The sequence below is a fragment of the Cornus florida genome, unplaced genomic scaffold (genome assembly GCF_030987335.1).
Source record: "Cornus florida cultivar Cherokee Brave unplaced genomic scaffold, ASM3098733v1 CherokeeBrave_3.0.0_Hap2_Chr10, whole genome shotgun sequence".
Lineage (NCBI taxonomy): Eukaryota > Viridiplantae > Streptophyta > Magnoliopsida > Cornales > Cornaceae > Cornus > Cornus florida.
Genome location: NW_026775580.1, coordinates 43115487 through 43135103, shown reverse-complemented (window position 1 = coordinate 43135103; position 19617 = coordinate 43115487). Strand labels below are relative to the sequence as shown.

The following is a 19617-nucleotide window of genomic DNA, read 5'->3' as shown; positions in this document are numbered from 1 at the left end:
TTCCGCATTTCGGATCCGTTATCGGGTCATCTTTTGGTCATCACTGACGCACCAGGTTTACAAAACTTGGGCCGTCACAGATATACATATATATATATACATATTTCAAGCATCAACAATGGAGGTTCAATTATATATAAAGCATGAATCAAACATATAAACTATGTATGCATGAGATTGAAGCTTGAAATCGACTAGTGAGGTCTCGGATCTTACCCAAATCGAAGGGATATATGAATGCAAAGAGGGATGGATGAAACCGAGATGAGAGAGAGAGAGAGAAGCTTGGTTCTCGCCGGAGATGGAAGATATGAGTAGGTGCAGCGGCGGCGACGAGAGAGAAAAAGGGGGGTTTTGAGGTTGAGGGTGAGTTAGATCGATCTAATTGATCGATCATGAGAACCCTCGATTTTTAAAAACATTCCCCGATTAGTTCGATCAATCGAACTCAGCTGAGATCAATCGAACTTTCTTTCTCAAAGTTTTTTTTTTTTTTTTGGAATAAACATTTAATTAATTAAAAACTAAATAAATTAAAATATTTTTGAATTTTTGAAAACTTACTGAAAATTAAAACAAAATAAAATGAGAGAGAAAATAGAATAAAATGAAAATATTTTTGGATTTTTGAAAAGTTGAAAAGTCAAACTAAAGTTAAAACAATGAAATGAAGATTTGTGATCAATCGAAACAAGAGTTCGATCGATCAAACAGAAAGCTGAAATATGCAGGTTTTTGGTTCAAAAATTTGGCTAAGTGTTGGAACATGAGATCGATCGAACTGGAAAGTTGGATTGATCGAAGAACTTTCAGATCGATCTTAGAATATTTTGAACGATCAGACAAAGAGCTGAAAATATGCAGGTGGATGCAGGCTCAAAATTTTTCTAAGTATTGAGGCATGAGATCGAACGAACTTGGAAGTTAGATCGATCGAATGTCTCTTGATCGATCTGAGAATTAGTTCGAACGATGGAACAGAGAGGTGATTTGGATGCAGGTTCTGCAGGCTCAAAAATATTCTAAGTGTCAACACTCAAGATCGATCGAACAGGATAATTGGATCGATCAAGGTTATTAAGATCGATCCAACTGAGAACTAAGATCGCAGATTTTTCTTGGATCGATGGGACAGAGAACCTATTTGGATGCAGGCTTGAAAATTTTCTAAGTGTTGGATTCAGATGGAAGTTTGATCGATTGAACTCAGGTATGAGATCGATCGAACTTATGCAGAATGCTCAAAATTGACATGCAAGCTTATGCAATCCTCACCAAAGTTCCTTGAAATGCATATGAACCAAAAACAAGTATCTAGACTTCGCAAGAAATGAAATGTAAGATAGAAATGAGAGAGAAATAGGGTTTTGACACCCTACGAATGTTTTTGCTAGTCTTTAACGTCTCTAGCAAGACATTGGGCTCTTTTAGCCCGGATCAAAGATCTTATAATACATCCCCTCCTTGTTGGGGTGATAAATATCTTGAGCCCCACCCAACAAATTGTTCTTGGAAAAACTTGTTGGATCAAACTCAAAAGAAGTTTTTGATCCTTTGTCTATGCAATTACAACCTTTGGGCTTCCACGCCCTTTCAAAACAAGAGTTTGAAACAAGACTTTTACAATGCAAGGTTGAAGATGAAGCTTTAGAAACCCTTGAGTCACATAAAAACTCATTTCCTTCACTATTGAATTCATGACATTTTTCCACAACATTGATTTCTCCTTCATACTTGTCAAATGAATTGGGTGTTGGATTGAATATGTTCAATTTCACCTTCATGTGGCCAAAAGAGATCTTCATTACCCCCGTCCTACAATTGATGTTGGCATTTGCGGTTGCCAAGAAAGGACGGCCAAGGATAACGGGGATTTGGCTCTTAGGATTGGAAACCGGTTCCGTGTCTATGACAACGAAATCAACGGGAAAGAAGAATTTATCAATCTTAATCAAAACATCTTCAATGACACCTCTAGGCTTTTTAATGGATCGGTCGGCAAGTTGCAAAACTACCGACGTCAGTTTCAATTCACCTAAGCCTAGTTTGACATAAACCGAGTAAGGAAGAAGGTTAACACTTGCTCCTAAGTCAAGAAGCGCCCGATTAATGATATGTTCACCAATGATGCATGATGTAGTGGGTGAACCGGGGTCCTTAAACTTTGGAAGAGTGTTATGTTGCAAAATTGAGCTTACTTGTTCGGTCAAAACCACTTTTTTTGGTACTTGGCTTTTGTTCTTTCGCTTTTGGGTGCAAAGATCTTTTAAAAACTTGGCATAAGCCGGAATTTGCTTGATTGCATCCAAAAGTGGGAGATTAACTTTTACTTGCCTAAACATTTCCAAAATCTCATTGGTCTTAACTTTTTGCTTTTCTTTCAAAATGGACCCTTTCAAGGCGTCCGAAAATAGAGCTCTTGGCTCGAAAACATTTTGAGAATTTTCTTTTAAAGCCTCTTCAATACAAGAAGTTTTCAAATTAGGTTTCAATTCACTTTTCAACAAAATTTTCTCAACATCATTTTTCAAAACTTTCTTCAATGGATCATTTTCAAGATCGCTTTTCAAATCACATTTTTTAGCTTTCTTATTTAAAAGATCATGCACATGCAATGAAGGAGGAATAGAATGTGAAACGGACGAGTGACAACTTGTGGTTGCACCGGTTCACTCTCTTCATTGGTCATTTCTACTTGATTATCTACAACTCTACCACTCCGCAAGGTGGTCACTGCATTAACATGTTTTATGGTACACCCCTCCGATGAGGATTGGGTTTCCACAACACATTGTTGCTTAGGCGGGGCATTAATAGGCATCTTTCCCTTCTCTCTAGCATTAAGAATGCTAGCTATTTGCCCTACTTGGGTTTCTAACTTTGCAATAGATTGAAAGTGAGAATGAAGCAATTGTGTGTTAGCCTCTAAAGCAGGACTTTGAGAATTACCTTGGGAATATGATTGGTTGGGAAAATGAGAATTAGATAATTGATTCCCTTGTGATTGGTATAGCCTATAACCTTGGGATCCTTGGTTTTGCATTGGAGGTGGAATATACTTCCCTTGAAAATCGCCTTGGGGAGGGTTTGAGCCTTCCCCTTGGTTTTTCCATGAGAAGTTCGGATGATTTCTCCAACTTGGATTGTAATGAGTACCATAAGGATTGTTCCCTTGGTTCACAAAAGCCGCGTTGACTTGTTCATTAGGTTCACTTTGCACTTGTCCATGAGGACAATGAGAAGTAGAATGAAGAACACTAGAACAAGTCATATATGTTTCATTTGATGCACGATGAGAATGGTTACGAAAGGAAGATACTTGGTTCGCCGAGTTTTGGTTAATCAAAAATTGATCAAACCTTTGAGACAAAGACTTTATTTCGGTGGCTATCTCATTAGAATTGTCGACTTGAAGTAAGCCAACACTCTTCCTACCTTGTGAATTTCTACCATTCTTGGATGATAGTGTTCTATGCAAAGAATTTTCACTCATGCTTTCATAGAGACGCCATACGTCATCCTCATGCCTATCAATGTAAGAGCCACCCATAGAAGCATCAACCATACCCTTCTAATTATCCGATAAGCTCTCAAAAAAATATTGAACTAATTGCCATTTGGGCATGTCATGGTATGGACACTTCCTTAGCAATTCATTGAAGCGTTCCTATGCCTCATAGAATGTCTCCCCATCCCCATGTGTAAATTCTCTAATTGAGGTCCTCATGGCATTGGTCTTAGAAACCGAATAGTATTTCTTCAAAACTCTTGTTATATTTCTGCCCAAGAAGTGATTGAAAAAGGCCTAAGATTGTTAAACCAATACTTTGCTCTGTCCTTTAAGGTGAATGGAAAAAGTTTGAGTCTTAAGACTTCTTCCGGCATGTCCGTGTATTTCACGGTAGAACAAACTTCAAGAAACTCATCCAAATGCTTATAGGGTTCCTCACTTGGAAGTCCACGAAAGTTAGGAAGCATTTGAATGGTTTGTGCTTTAATTTCATAATGGTGTGCTCGAAATGGTGGCAATTGAATGCATGTGGGTGCATTATATTCATTTGGCACATAATGGTCTCTCAAAGCAAGTGGTGGGTTAACAACTTGAGGTGCAACATGAACACCTTGATTTTGAATTCCTCGATTGACAATGGGAGGTTGTGGAGCATATATTGGCCTTGGCATTCCGAATGGAACTTGTCCTTGTTGTTGTGGTGGTAGATGAATGTATAGCCTAAGCATGCCTAATGGTACTTGAATGTTCTCATTGTGCACATTTGGATGAAGGATGCCTTGTTGGTCTATGTGACCAAGGTCCTCAACATGATCATTATTATGGTCATCCATTGATAGGCAGGTTCTATTTGAACTTCCCCTTCCCCTAGGATTTCTAACAATGGATTCGAGATGCAAATCAAAAGGGACAAGAGTTGGTCTCAATGAATGACGACCATGCATGCACAATAACAAATAAGCAAGCACAACAAATGAACAAACATTTTGCCTTCACAACAATACAATTAAACTTCCTCCACAAACACAATTCCCATGTTTGAAACAATAATAATGCATTGACAAGAAAAATGCCTCCACGCAGGCTCACGATTTAACTAAGGAGAATTAGTTAAGAAAGTCTCACAAAGGTCCGATAGCACTCCAACTCCAAATTTAGCTTAGCTTAGCAATTTTTTAGAATTTTTAGCTTTTTCCCTTATTTTGCTTTGCTTTGCTTTGCTCCTTAGCTTGGATGCTCCTTTGCTTGGCTTCCTTCCAACAATACACCTAGTCAAGTGAAAACAAACATAATAAGTAACCAAAAATAAAAGTGAAATCAAAGTAAAGAAAAGACACGATCAAAAGAGTGCTAATTCCTAATGAATTCCACAACTACGACGTTGCCTAATCCCTGGCAACGGCACCAAAAACTATGGTCATCGTCCTACCATAAGCTTAAGAGAAGCGTACAATTTAGGCGAGGGCCAAGTTTTACATTTGTAAAAGCCACAACTACCTTTCACTATAAATATAGCTAGGGTGAGTAGGGATCGTCCCGAGGGATTGGAGTCGTACTTGAATGTGAAATTGCAACTAGGGTTAGTAAGTCGAATGATCAAACAATTGATTGGTTGGTTGTTTAAACTAGAGAGTAACTAAATTAAATTAAGTAAGAATGCAATGCTAAAGAGAGTAAGTAAGGGAGAAAGAGATCTTAAGGTTTAGAGATCACCACCAAGCAATGCATTTATATATCATTGATAAGTGATTAATGAGGGCAAATAATGGGTTGCAATAGTGGTGTGTTTGTATTTGGTTGATTCAATAAGCAAGAATGACTAGTTAAACATGTATTGTCTAAACATCATGTGAAAGGCACAATATATCTAAGCTATGAAACATATATTGTCTAAACAACATGTGAAAGGCACAATAAATCAAAACAAGTTATTAATCCTTTCATTAAGCTCACAATCCAAATACAACATAAGGATAGAGACATATGCTAATTGCATTCACAAGCTTGGATTATCAAACAACAAGCATAGATTGCCCTCCCATTTAACACTACACTACAACTACACTATATCTACACTACTCGCATGAAAATAAACTAGGGAAAGGCACAATCCATCAAGAGGTAAGCATGAACCATCAAGAGAATCACAAAACCATTCTTTTAAGTACAATGTTTTGACAATCTCTAAATCTATAGCATCAATACACATAGACATGCATCAATAACACAAAATCTAGAGATAAACACATAAACATCTATTCTAGCATACATAGACATATGAATAGAATGAAATGACCAATTGGAAGTATTAAACCACATAAATCATTGAATAAACAAGATCTATACATATTAAAGTGTCAAAACATTAATTACAACACTAATCCCTCAATAATACACAAGATTAAGATATCGAAAGTATGCTTGGGGCTAACTCTAGCCCCAAGAGGATGTCTAGCCACTCATGGTGATGATGTGATCGGTTGATCAACTAAACATCAACCTTCGCAATAGCACGAATCATTGTAAAATAGGGCTATTGGTCGGGTAAGTCGAACCACTGGGACTGCGCTAGTCTATGGCAACCTAAGAGTCTAGAATTGTTCTTAGAATGATAAGGGGTAATAAGGGTTTGTTTGATTGGTTTGTCACTAAGCTAGTAATTGAAGTGCATAAAACAATAAATTGCAAGGAAATTAAAGGAGTGAGATACAAGTAGAAAATACTAGGGAGGTGAATCCACACTACACCCTAAGTACATGCTAGATTAAGGCTAAACTGGGGAAGTACAATGTATAAAATGGTCACGGAATATATAGCAACACTAGATTACCATATACCCTTAGAGAAGTTCATTAAATCATTAAACAAGAATAATCCCTCAAAAATTAATACATTTGAGCTACCTAAACTAAAGTGTAGCCTTCAACATACTCACTCAAGCAAGAACTATCAAGTTTGTAATCAAATGATGAAGCACATGAAAGTAAGAATCAAGCATAGTCCATCAAAGGAGGTACCTAAGCAATGGAATATCAAGTTTCAAAATTAACATGCCTTGAAAACCATTCATAGTTAATATCTTCATTGTCACTATGAAAATAAAAGCAATAAGACTAATGTAAGAATCATCAAGACAAGCTAAATAACTCACATCAATCATTTAAACATGAATGTTCATTACAAGAAGTAATAAGCTCTTAAACTATGAAAAGACCAAAGTTTATACATTATAATCCCCAAAATAGAACCTAATCTAGAACATGAACAAAAGGGGAGGCTTCATCACCTACCTAGATGAGGTTTAGTTACCCATGAGTGAGCTAGGAGAAGGAAGAAGCTTGCCCTTTTCCTCCATTTTCGAGCTCCCTTCCTTTTGCTCCCAGAACCCTCTTCTTCTTGCTCTCTTCTCTCTCCTCTATCTTGCTAAAGATGATGATCCTTAATGTGTGGCCCTTGGGTAGCTTTTTATGCTCCAACAACACCCTCTCTCCTCCAAGGAACACCTCCAACCACTTCATAAAGAAGGAAGATGGCATTGAGGAAACCAATGTGCAAGTGGGCTGAAATGAGCCATTTCCGAAGGGCATTCTGCCTGATTTTCGAGCACTCTAACTTAGTGCAATGTGCAACATGCTCCTCTTGCTCAACGCTGACCTATTTTGGTAAAACTGCTATAACTTTGTGCCCCAAACTCCGAATGATGATCTGTTTGAAGATTTGGAGAGCTGATTCAGTGCTTTAAAAACTTCATGTTTTGATGAAGACCCAATTCTCAAGTCTGGTTGGTCGAAAATGGGGAGAAAGGCAGTACATCAGTGCTGCCAGGCAGTTCTGCGCACCTCTGTTATGAAGATCATAACTCTCTGCTCCGAACTCCGAATGATGAACCACTTGAAGATTTGGAAAGCTGATTCAGAGATCTAAATCTTTCATGTTTTGATGGAAGTCTATTTCTTGATTTTACTAGGTCGAAAATGGCGACAAAAGTCAGGATCACTGCTGCCAGAAAATCAGAAATGGCATCCTTTTTGTTCAAAATTCCACAAGGCCTCATTTTTGCTTCCTTTTTGCACTTCAACCTGAAAATGCATAAAAACATGCAAATGGAGTTAATCTACATAAAATAATTAATAACTGGACTTTGTTAATGTAATTTAGGGCGCTTGAATATACAATATTCGGCGCTTATCACACCCCCAAACTTACATTTTGCTAGTCCCTTAGCAAAACTACAATGAAAAACATAATGAAAAGACAACCATGGGCATGCTACTACAAAAATATCATCCATGGTAAAATGAGATAGATACATAGCTCAAATACAACTTGAAACAGACAAAAACTGGAGATGGGGTCATTGGGAAAACTACCTTGCATATATGAAGCATTGATACAAAAAATGGGAAAAACCATTTCAACATGCATGCATCAACATCATAGTCCATATAAATAATTCAATTGTCATCTCTTAAATGGAAATAACTCAAACTCCAGTGAAACTGAATTGGATTCTCACATGCGGCTTTTACTTTCTTGTCCAATTCCAAGGCACAAGTTTTCAAATCAATGAATTCCCTTTTATATGAAGTCCCTAAGGCATGATTTTATTTTCAAGACAACTTTTGTTGCTTGTTAACAATTTATGTCAAAACATAAGCGAAACATAGAATGGTTGTGCAATGCTAAAGTCCCTTAAGCTTTCTAACCAACCTATGTAGCAAGCATTAGGCCAACAACTCCCAAACCAGATGGCTTTAGGGTGTTAAGTGTAGAGACACTCCATAGGGCTTAATAGCTCAAGTTGGAAAGGCTACGAACTCCAACGAACCATGTTTATTACCAGTTTATTTTTTTGAATGACCGTGCAATGTTTAAGTCCCTTAAGCTTTCTAACCAACCCCTGTAGCAAGTGTTAGGCCAACAACTCCCAAACCAGACGGTTTTAGGGTGCTAAGTGTAGAGACACTCCTAGGGCTTAATAACTCGAGTTGGAAAGGCTATGAACGTCAACTGATCATTATTTTCTTTCTTTCTCAGTTTTTTTTTTTTTTTTTTTTTTTTTTTTTTTTTTTTTTTAGATTCATGCCAAAAGTATTCATCCATTATGTTCATCAAATCAGATTAACTAGGGCAAGGTCAAGGTCAAGGTCAATCAAGTTGCATGCCTCACAGTTAAGTTTCCAATGTGCATCTGTGCATTGTGAAGCTTAAAAGAGTGTCAAATCCAGCGAGAATTTAATTGAGACATTTATACAGACTAATTTGAATCTACATGATCATTTCAACTCAAATTTTCTTTATTTTCAAAAATATCAGCTACTTCTATGCACAAAGTTTTAAACATATGCTTTCATCTCCAACAGGTTTCAAATTCCATTATCATTGCTTAGCAAAAATGTAAAACCAAAAATACATAAATGCACCCCCAAACTTGAATGTCACATTGTCCTCAATGTGAGAAGACAAGCAAATGAAAATAAGAACAGAGAGGGTTAAAGAACAATAATACCAAGCGGAGTGAGGAAGGCAAAGGTTTCCATCTATGTGAATATGCAAGTGCTTCCCCCAAACTTGGACATGAAGACCTAGCAAAACACAACTAATATACACATGTAAAAGCATAGGCTCTTAAGAAAAATTAAAACAAAATTAAAAACACTAACCTGAATTGTAGTGCAAGATAAAAATCCAAACAAAACACAAATGCAGACATTAGCCACAAGTGTAAAATGGATAGCAAAAGAATGCCAAAAGTGTGCCAAATTTTTTTTTTTTTTTTTTTTTTTTTTTTTTTTTAAGACATGCATGAGGGTGTTGTGGAGGAATTGAGGATGGGGTTGATTGAGTGTGAAGGGTGGTGGGTGGTGAGGGAGTGAAGGTGCCGAGAGAGAGAAGGCTGGTGTGAGGGTTGGTTGGTGAATGAGAGAAGGGTGAAGGTTGGGGTGGTGGTCGGTTTGGTTGGTGTGTGCATGGTGTTGATGTGAATGGTTGGGATTGTGTTGAGAGGGTGGCCGTGGAAGACATGCATGGTTGAGGATGATGAGGGGTTGCCGAGAGGTTAGTTTGTGGGTTGAGGTTGTGGAAGTTGAGGGAAATGAGGTGTGGGTTGCTTGGGTTGCCTAAGGATTGCATGGTGGAGAGGGAAGTTGGTGCGAGCACTCGGCATGGTGGTTTGGAGGTGGAAAGTGATGCCGAGGGGTTTGTTTGTGGGTTGGTGCATGGATAGAAGTGAGGTTGGGTTGATGATTTGCCGAGAGGGGTGGTGTGGTATGTTGCCGAGAGAGAGGGAGTTTGGTGGTGAGGTTGAGCAATCTCGAGCACTCCAAATAAGAGCTTGGGGTGCTCGAAATTTTGGCAGAGGGCTCGGCTGTTGAGTGAGAGAGCTTGGGTGAGGTTAAGAGGGGGTTCGAGCACTCGAAATGAAAGCTAGAGAGCTCGAAGGGAGGGCAGTGAGCTTGGGATGAGATTGGTTCACATTTCGAGCACTCGAAAATGGACTTAGAGCGCTCGAAATACAAGCAGTAGCCTCGGAATGGTTTTGTGCAAGCTTCATAGAGCTTTCGAGCACTCCAAAGAGGAAATAGAGTGCTCGAAATGAAGGTAGTAGCATTGAGGTTGAGAGATGAATTTTTGCATGCATTGTAACATTATGCAGTGAGGTTGAGAGATGAACTTTGCATGTCATTCCATTAGGTGCCTCATTCTTATGCATTGTGAATGTATACATGATCAACTGAGAGCTGAAGAATTGATAAAACCTTGCAACATGCTTCCAAATCAATGCATGGATGGATTATTTTCACCTTGCATGCATGGAAAATAATGAAACTTTGCATATTAATACAATCCAATGCATGGATGGATAATTGTCAAACTCTACACTTCATTGCAATGCAAGGAAAATTTTGAAAATTTTTCAGATTGTGCAATTTTCCTCCAATGAACTTCATTCCATTCCATGGAAAATTTTGAAAATTTTGTTTTTAAACTTTGCAATTTTTTTTTTCAAACTTTGCAATCATCTCAAATGCATGGAAATATATATATATATATATATATATATATTTTTTTTTAAAACTTTGCAACTCCATTATAATTCAATGCATAGAAAAATTTAAACTTTGCACTTTCATTCCAATGTAATGCATGGATGGAAAATTTTGAAAACTTTTCAACTTCTTTCTAATGCATGGACAATTTGGAAATTTTTTCAAAATGTAGCACCTTTCCAACGCATGGATGATTTTGAGAAACCATGATCCAACAATGCATTGAAGATGAGAGGTTATGCATGTGAGTGCCATGTCGAAAGTCCGAGAAAATTCCCTGATAGAGCCAGAAACTTCCGGGAATGAAAACAAGAGTTGAGAAGGTCTAAGAAGTCAGTCTAAAAATGTGGAACACAACTTAAGATAGTTCTAGAGAAAATTAAATTTTGGCATTTCTTAACCATTTCCCATAAAATTTCATGGCTCAGGCAATTGAACATTAGGGAGGCATTGAAGTCGAAAGAATTGCTCCCCATGGGTGCTAAATTTAACGTCGATAGCTAGACGCACCGAGATCAGGTTAGTCCTCCTTACCCTATACCATGTCTCTCTAGAGAGTCATAGGTCCCCAAATAGGATAATTCTTTTAAAAGTGGAGGAGGAAGACTTTGAAGACAAAAGTGGAAAAGAGGTAACGGAAAGACCTCAACCCACTCTTCTTTCTCAATGAAGAACTTTGGACTATGGGGATGATTTGGATTATAGGAAGATGGATTAGGTGAGGGTGCACCAAGCAACGACTTATGAAGGGTCATATTGAGCACGGGAATGCTCAACAAGTTATCCTTCAGAATTTCAACATCCTCCCCACACTTATCCGGTGGTTCGGGCTCAACAATTTGAGATAACTCAAGTGAGGGAATGGGATGAGATGCAAGCTCCCAAGAAAGAGATACGTTTGATGTTGACAAAGGAAGAGAATGAATAGGAGGAATATCAAGCAAATAATTGACCTCGCAAACAGAATTGGCAACATCAAAATCCTCATAATTAAAATGAGCTAAGCATGTTTTTAGAGGATCCTCCATTAAAGGAGGTGCATCAAGCAAGGGATTATGTAGGGGCTATTTTGGAGTAGGGTAGACAATCTCTACATCATTATTTTTCCCATTTTGAGCCACAATTGCTTCATTTTGATGTGGGGCAACAATTTGATCTTCAACCACCATTTCATCATTTTCACATGTAATAACCACTTGATCATTCTCATGATGAAAGTTACTAGGAGTAATCTCATCATTCATAGAATTTTCTTTTGGATTGGCCATAAATTCAAATGAAAATGTTTCCTCCTCTTCATGATTTTTAGCATTAATCCTTTGTTGAATTTGAGATATTTGGTCATCTATCATTGCACTAACTTGGGACTGGTGATATGGTACCACTTGATTGATAGACTCTACTGTGGATTACATGCTAGCAAGGGAAGCCAATAGTTGATTGTTGGAGTCTATCATTTGCGTGTGCATAGACTCCATCATTTGTTTGTTAGCAACAATTAGCTCATCCAATGGAGACGGTGGAAAAGGAGAAGAGGGCGGGAAAGAATGATCATTGGGTTGAAAAGGTTGCATATGAGATTGTGGGGTTGAATTTCCTATGTCATGCCACAAGAAGTTTTGTTGGTCTCCCCAACCCGAGTTGTAACCATTGAAGTATGGATTACTACCCGGTTCAAAGAAATTTTCATTTGGTTGCTCTAGATAAAAATCCGAGAATTGTCTCGTTGGAAGACAATCTCTTGTATGATGTGAATTACTAGAGCAAAAGCACAAAAAGCATGTGGTGTGTAGAATTGAGTTGGGAGATAATTATCCTCCATCTAGGAGTAATTCAACAACACACAAAGCAATCAATACAACACTTCATCACCATAACCTCCACATATGATATTCCCTTTCTCCTCAATTATCAAGACAAAAATTAAATTGGCCACGACAAGGACCGATGCTTGAACACGAAATTTAAACAGGATAAGAGCCTCAACAAGGGCTTCACAACTAAACTAAAACTAAATTTAACACATGCACAATATTCACAACTCGAAACTAGAAGTCACGAGACTTACCTAGGGTCCTCTAAACTTACAATTTGCTAGCATTCCCACGGCGAGCTTCGAGTCCCTAGAATCTTACAACACTTAAAACACAAAGATAGTCAAAACACACAAGGAATATTCACAAGACACAATATTCATAATCAAACTAAAATTAACCCTAAACTTTGGTTGCTAAACCGTTTGCAGTCCCCGGCAACGGCACCAAAAATTGATCGGTTGATCAACTAAACATCAACCTTCGCAATAGCACGAATCATTGTAAAATAGGGCTATTGGTCGGGTAAGTCGAACCACTGGGACTGCGCTAGTCTATGGCAACCTAAGAGTCTAGAATTGTTCTTCGAATGATAAGGGGTAATAAGGGTTTGTTTGATTGGTTTGTCACTAAGCTAGTAATTGAAGTGCATAAAACAATAAATTGCAAGGAAATTAAAGGAGTGAGATACAAGTAGAAAATACTAGGGAGGTGAATCCACACTACACCCTAAGTACATGCTAGATTAAGGCTAAATTGGGGAAGTACAGTGTATAAAATGGTCACGGAATATATAGCAACACTAGATTACCATATACCCTTAGAGAAGTTCATTAAATCATTAAACAAGAATAATCCCTCAAAAATTAATACATTTGAGCTACCTAAACTAAAGTGTAGCCTTCAACATACTCACTCAAGCAAGAACTATCAAGTTTGTAATCAAATGATGAAGCACATGAAAGTAAGAATCAAGCATAGTCCATCAAAGGAGGTACCTAAGCAATGGAATATCAAGTTTCAAAATTAACATGCCTTGAAAACCATTCATAGTTAATATCTTCATTGTCACTATGAAAATAAAAGCAATAAGACTAATGTAAGAATCATCAAGACAAGCTAAATAACTCACATCAATCATTTAAACATGAATGTTCATTACAAGAAGTAATAAGCTCTTAAACTATGAAAAGACCAAAGTTTATACATTATAATCCCCAAAATAGAACCTAATCTAGAACATGAACAAAAGGGGAGGCTTCATCACCTACCTAGATGAGGTTTAGTTACCCATGAGTGAGCTAGGAGAAGGAAGAAGCTTGCCCTTTTCCTCCATTTTCGAGTTCCCTTCCTTTTGCTCCCAGAACCCTCTTCTTCTTGCTCTCTTCTCTCTCCTCTATCTTGCTAAAGATGATGATCCTTAATGTGTGGCCCTTGGGTAGCTTTTTATGCTCCAACAACACCCTCTCTCCTCCAAGGAACACCTCCAACCACTTCATAAAGAAGGAAGATGGCATTGAGGAAACCAATGTGCAAGTGGGCTGAAATGAGCCATTTCCGAAGGGCATTCTGCCTGATTTTCGAGCACTCTAACTTAGTGCAATGTGCAACATGCTCCTCTTGCTCAACGCTGACCTATTTTGGTAAAACTGCTATAACTTTGTACCCCGAACTCCGAATGATGATCTGTTTGAAGATTTTGAGAGCTGATTCAGTGCTTTAAAAACTTCATGTTTTGATGAAGACCCAATTCTCAAGTCTGGTTGGTCGAAAATGGGGAGAAAGGCAGTACATCAGTGCTGCCAGGCAGTTCTGCGCACCTCTGTTATGAAGATCATAACTCTCTGCTCCGAACTCCGAATGATGAACCACTTGAAGATTTGGAAAGCTGATTCAGAGATCTAAATCTTTCATGTTATGATGGAAGTCTAGTTCTTGAGTTTGCTAGGTCGAAAATGGCGACAAAAGTCAGGATCACCGCTGCCAGAAAATCAGAAATGGCATCCTTTTTGTTCAAAATTCCACAAGGCCTCATTTTTGCTTCCTTTTTGCACTTCAACCTGAAAATGCATAAAAACATGCAAATGGAGTTAATCTACATAAAATAATTAATAACTGGACTTTGTTAATGTAATTTAGGGCGCTTGAATATACAATATTCGGCGCTTATCATGATGCTCCAACCCTCAAGGGTTAACTCCATGGATGAGGTTTGCTCCTTGTTGATGAAGATCTCCAATGGTGTCTCTAGCCTCCTCCTCCTCTAAATTTCCTCTCCAAGAGATGATATGAAAATAATGTTCATCCTCTTTTGAAAAAACAATCCTTATTCTTATATAGGTAGGTCAAAATGACACCCAAAATGAGCTGGGGTCGTGCACACAATATTCCCTAATGATTGGATAAAGGACAACTTTCAATGAGATGGAATTTTAACTTTTTCGCACTGGAGGAAGTTCGATCGATCGAAAGTAAGTGAGATCGATTGAAAGTAAGTGAGATCAATCGAACTTAGGCTGGATCGATCCATCTGGCTGATCTTTATTGGAAAAAGATAAATCTGAGATATTTGTGGGAGATATTTATGGGAAAAGGACAAAAGTGGTTAGTAGGTGGTACAGCTGTGGATAGGATCAATCATTTGGATAAGGACAAATGTGTTCGATCGATTAAAGAATGATGTTAGATCGATCGAACTTTTGGACTTAAATGCTTTGGGTCAAGGTTTGGATCTGTCTTGAAGTGCTGAGATCGATCGATGTTCGATCGATCGAACCTTGGACTTGGATCGATCGAACTTACTGCTTTGCTTCATTTTGCTTCTTTCTTTCTCCACTTTGCTCCTTTCTTTGTTTAATCTCAGAATTGCTTCAATTAAGCTCTTATTTAGCTGAGTTAGCTTATTTTCGGGATAAGTGCCTAAAAATGAAAATAATACGAAATCAATCTAAAACGGTAAAGTAAGATAGATAAAGGTAGTAGAATGCCTAAGCTTAAGGGGTTTAAATACGCACTTTTCAGTGCTCATCACTTACCAAGCTTGAATTTATGGCACTTGATATCTCGGGCAAAAACTACTTATCATGGATCCTTGATGCCGAGATCCACTTAGATGCCATGAATCTCGGTGAAACAATTAAGGAAAAAAATAATGCGTCCCTACAGGACCGCGCGAAAATCACCTCATGGTTAAGGACCCACTTACACTATGGAAAAATCTGAAAGAACGATATGAGCATCAGAAAACTGTGATCCTTCCAAAAGCTCGCTATGACTGGATCCACCTGCGATTGCAGGATTTTAAAAGTGTAAGTGAATACAATTCAACCTTATTTAAAATCAGCTCACAATTGAAATTATGTGGAGAAAAAATCACTGATATGTTGGAAAAAACATACTCCACATTTCATGCCTCAAATGTGCTCCTGCAGCAGCAATATAGACAGCGCAGATTTATCAAATATTCTGAGTTGATTTCTTATTTGTTGGTGGCTAAATAAAATAATGAGCTTTTGATGCAAAACCACCAGTCCCATCCCACTGGATCTGTACCATTCACAGAAGCGAATGTGTCATCATTTCACGGCCATAGACGTGAACGTGGACGCAAACGTCGTGGTGGTCATGGATATGGTCGCAATAAAAATAATGATAATAATCATAGTGGTCATAATTCCTCATTGGTTCCCAGAAGGAACTCCACACCGTCCCACCAGAAGTGGAATTCAAATGCGACGAAGCAGGCAAAAGAAAAAGCTTTGCAGAACAAAGCTCCTGAGATATATGATGACAAGCCTTACTATAGATGTGGAATGAAAGGTCATTGGTCGCGTACCTGTCGTACGCCCAAACATCTAGTTAATCTTTACCGTGCCTCAATGAATGATAAGGGTAAAAGAAAGGAAATTGAAATGAATTTTGTGGATGATGACTTACCAACTGATATTACTCACCTTGATGTTTCGGACTTCTTTGTTGATCCTAGTGATAATATTAATCATTTGATTAGTGATGGAAATGTCCATACCAATTAATGTGTCCTTCTCTAGCATGTTATCCCTTGTGTGTTTTAGCTTATCTGCATTAATATGTCTCTATCTAGTTTGTACTAGTATGTTTTTATTTTAGCTATCTTGCATGTAAAACTAGTTTGTATTTCAAGTTTGAAATAATGAAATATATATTTTGTGTATATGAAGAAGCATGGATCTGACTAAGGCATTGACTGTACCCAAGATAAATGATGAAGATATATGTCTGGCAGACAGTGCAACAATGCACACTATACTCCGAAATAGAAAATACTTTTCGAGTATAACATTAGTTGAAGCTTGTGTCAATACAATATCAGGTACAGCAGATCTAATTGAAGGCTCCGGAAGAGCTATCATTGTGTTACCATGTGGAACACAATTGAATATTGATGATGCTTTATACTCTACCAAATCCAAAAGAAATTTATTAAGTTTTAAAGATATACGTCTCAACGATTATCATATTGAGACTATAAATGAAGGGGGCGTTGAATATCTCTGTATTACATGCCAGAAGCATGTATTAGAAAAACCCCCTGCTTTATCTTCTGGATTATATTATACAAATATAAGAGTAATTGAATCACATGCAGTGATGCACCAGAAGTGCTCCGACCCAAATATTTTTATACTTTAGCATAATCGCCTTGGTCATCCTGGGTCAACAATGATGCGCCGAATCATTGAAAATTCACATGGTCATCCACTAAAGAACCAGAAGATTCTTTTAGCAAATGATTATCCTTGTACTGCTTGTTCACAGGGTAAATTAATAGTCAAACCATCACCTTCCAAGGTCGTTATTAAATGCCCACCATTTTTACAACGAATTCAAGGGGATATATGTGGACCAATTCATCTAGTGTGTAGACCATTTTGGTATTTTATGGTCTTAATTGATGCATCAATACGGTGGTCACACGTAAGTTTACTTTCTACTCGTAATGTTGCATTTGCTCAACTCCTTGCTCAAATAATCCAATTACGAGCATAATTTCCGGATTATCCAATCTAGACTATCCATCTTGATAATGCCGAAGAATTTTCATCTCAATCATTTGATGATTATTGTATGTCAATTGGCATCTTTATTGAACATCGTGTTGCACACACTCACACCCAAAATGGTCTTGCAGAATCTTTTATCAAACGTCTTCAGTTAATAGTTAGACCATTACTCATGAGAACTAAACTACCTGTTTCTGCTTGGGGACATGCGACATTATATGCAGCATCACTAGTTCGCATTAGACCAACTGCATATCATAGTTTTTCACCACTACAACTTGTGATTGGTTAACAACCAAGTATCTCTCACTTACGAGTTTTTGGTTTCGCTGTATATGTTCCCATTGCACCCCCACAACACACCAAAATGGGTCCTTAATGACAACTTGGTATTTATGTAGGTTTTGATTCTCCATCTATTATTAGATATCTTGAACCTATGACAGGTGATGTGTTTAAGGCGCGGTTTGATGACTGTCATTTCGATGAGTCTGTTTTCCCTCCATTAAGGGGAGAAAAGAAAAAGCCAGAAAAGCAACGAGTTATTAATTGGAATGTCTCAGCTTTATCTCATTTCGATCCTCGCACAAATCAATGTGAACTAGAAGTTCAAAGGATCATTCATTTGCAAAGTATTGCAAATCAATTACCCGATGCATTCACTGACACAAAGAAAGTGATGAAATCACATATACCAGCTGCAAACATTCCAGCAAGAATTGATGTCCCTGTAGGACAGTCTGTCAGTGTTATTACAAATGCATCTAAGACACGCCAGAAGCGTGGTAGACTAGTCGGTGCAAAAGACACTGTTCCCTAGAAGAGGAAAGCAAAAAAGAAATAAAAAAGAACAACGAAAATGATTGATCAATCTAAATTTTATAAGCAAGTAGCCCTAGAAGATATGCATGCCCCGGAAGTGGCACAAGCCCCTGAAGAGGCACTGGTACCTGAAAATAATGAGATCTCAATAAACTATAGAGAATTGTGGGATAGAAATACAGTTATTATTAACGATATATTTTCCTTTGCAGTTGCTCTTGATATTGTAGGTGATAATGAAGATCCTAAACCTCAAAACATCGAAGAGTGTCGATGTAGAAATGATTGGCCAAAATGGAAAGAAGCAATATAGGCAAAGCTAAACTCATTAGCAAAACGTGAAGTATTTGGACCTGTAGTCCAGACACTTGAAAATGTCATGCCTGTAGGATACAAATGGGTATTTGTAAGGAAATATAATGAGAAAAATGAAATTATAAGATACAAAGTCCGACTTGTAGCCCAAGGTTTCTCACAAAGACCTGGTATTGATTATGAGGAGACATACTCTCTTGTGATGGATACAATCACATTTCGCTTTTTGATCAGTTTGACAGTCTCAGAAGCACTGGATATGCGTCTGATGGATGTGGTTACAACTTATTTATATGGATCACTAGATAGTGACATATATATGAAAATTCTTGAAGGATTTAAAATGCCTGAAGTAAATAGCTTGAAACCACATACCATGTATTCAATCGAACTACAACGATCCTTGTACGGATTGAAACAATCCGGACGCATGTGGTACAATCGACTCAGCGAGTATTTACTAAAAGAAGGATATGTGAATAATCAAGTTTGTCCATGCATTTTCATCAAGAAATCAAAATTAGAATTTGCCATTATAACTGTATATGTTGACGATCTAAATCTTGTGGGAACTCCTGAAAGGCTCACCATGACTGCTAATTATTTAAAGAAAAAATTCGAAATGAAAGATCTTTGTAATACCCCTAATTTTAAAATGGATATTCCTGGTATTTAATGGTATTTAATTTATTAAAAAGGATATTCCTGGTATTTAATGGTATTTAATTTATTATTTAAGTGCATTTTATTTGCTTATGTGTCATTATTTTTTTTATTAGATGCTTAATTGTTTTCTTTTATGGTGATTTAATTTATTTCTTTTGTGGTGATTTAATTTATTTAAATGATATTTATTGGTTTAGTTATTTGATTGGAATTACTTGTTAGTGTTTTAATTATTTAATTGGCATTAATGGTTTAACTGTAATTGGTTTAATTATTCTATGTGTGTCTTATTTTATGTGTGTCTTATTTGATTTAGTTGGGTTTACTAATTATTATTTTGTTCAATTAGATTATTTGTTAAATATTTAATGGTGAATAGGGTAATTAGGTAAATACAT

At 37.3% G+C, this 19617-nt stretch overlaps 1 protein-coding gene across 1 annotated transcript; it reads left to right on the top strand.

Moving 5' to 3' along the window:
- The first annotated feature begins 15889 nt into the window (after window positions 1-15889).
- On the top strand, window positions 15890-16408 carry LOC132277539 (uncharacterized). Its single transcript, XM_059779389.1, has one exon. The coding sequence runs from the start codon at window positions 15890-15892 to the stop codon at window positions 16406-16408; it is 519 nt and encodes a 172-aa protein (XP_059635372.1).
- Window positions 16409-19617: the final 3209 nt, after the last annotated feature.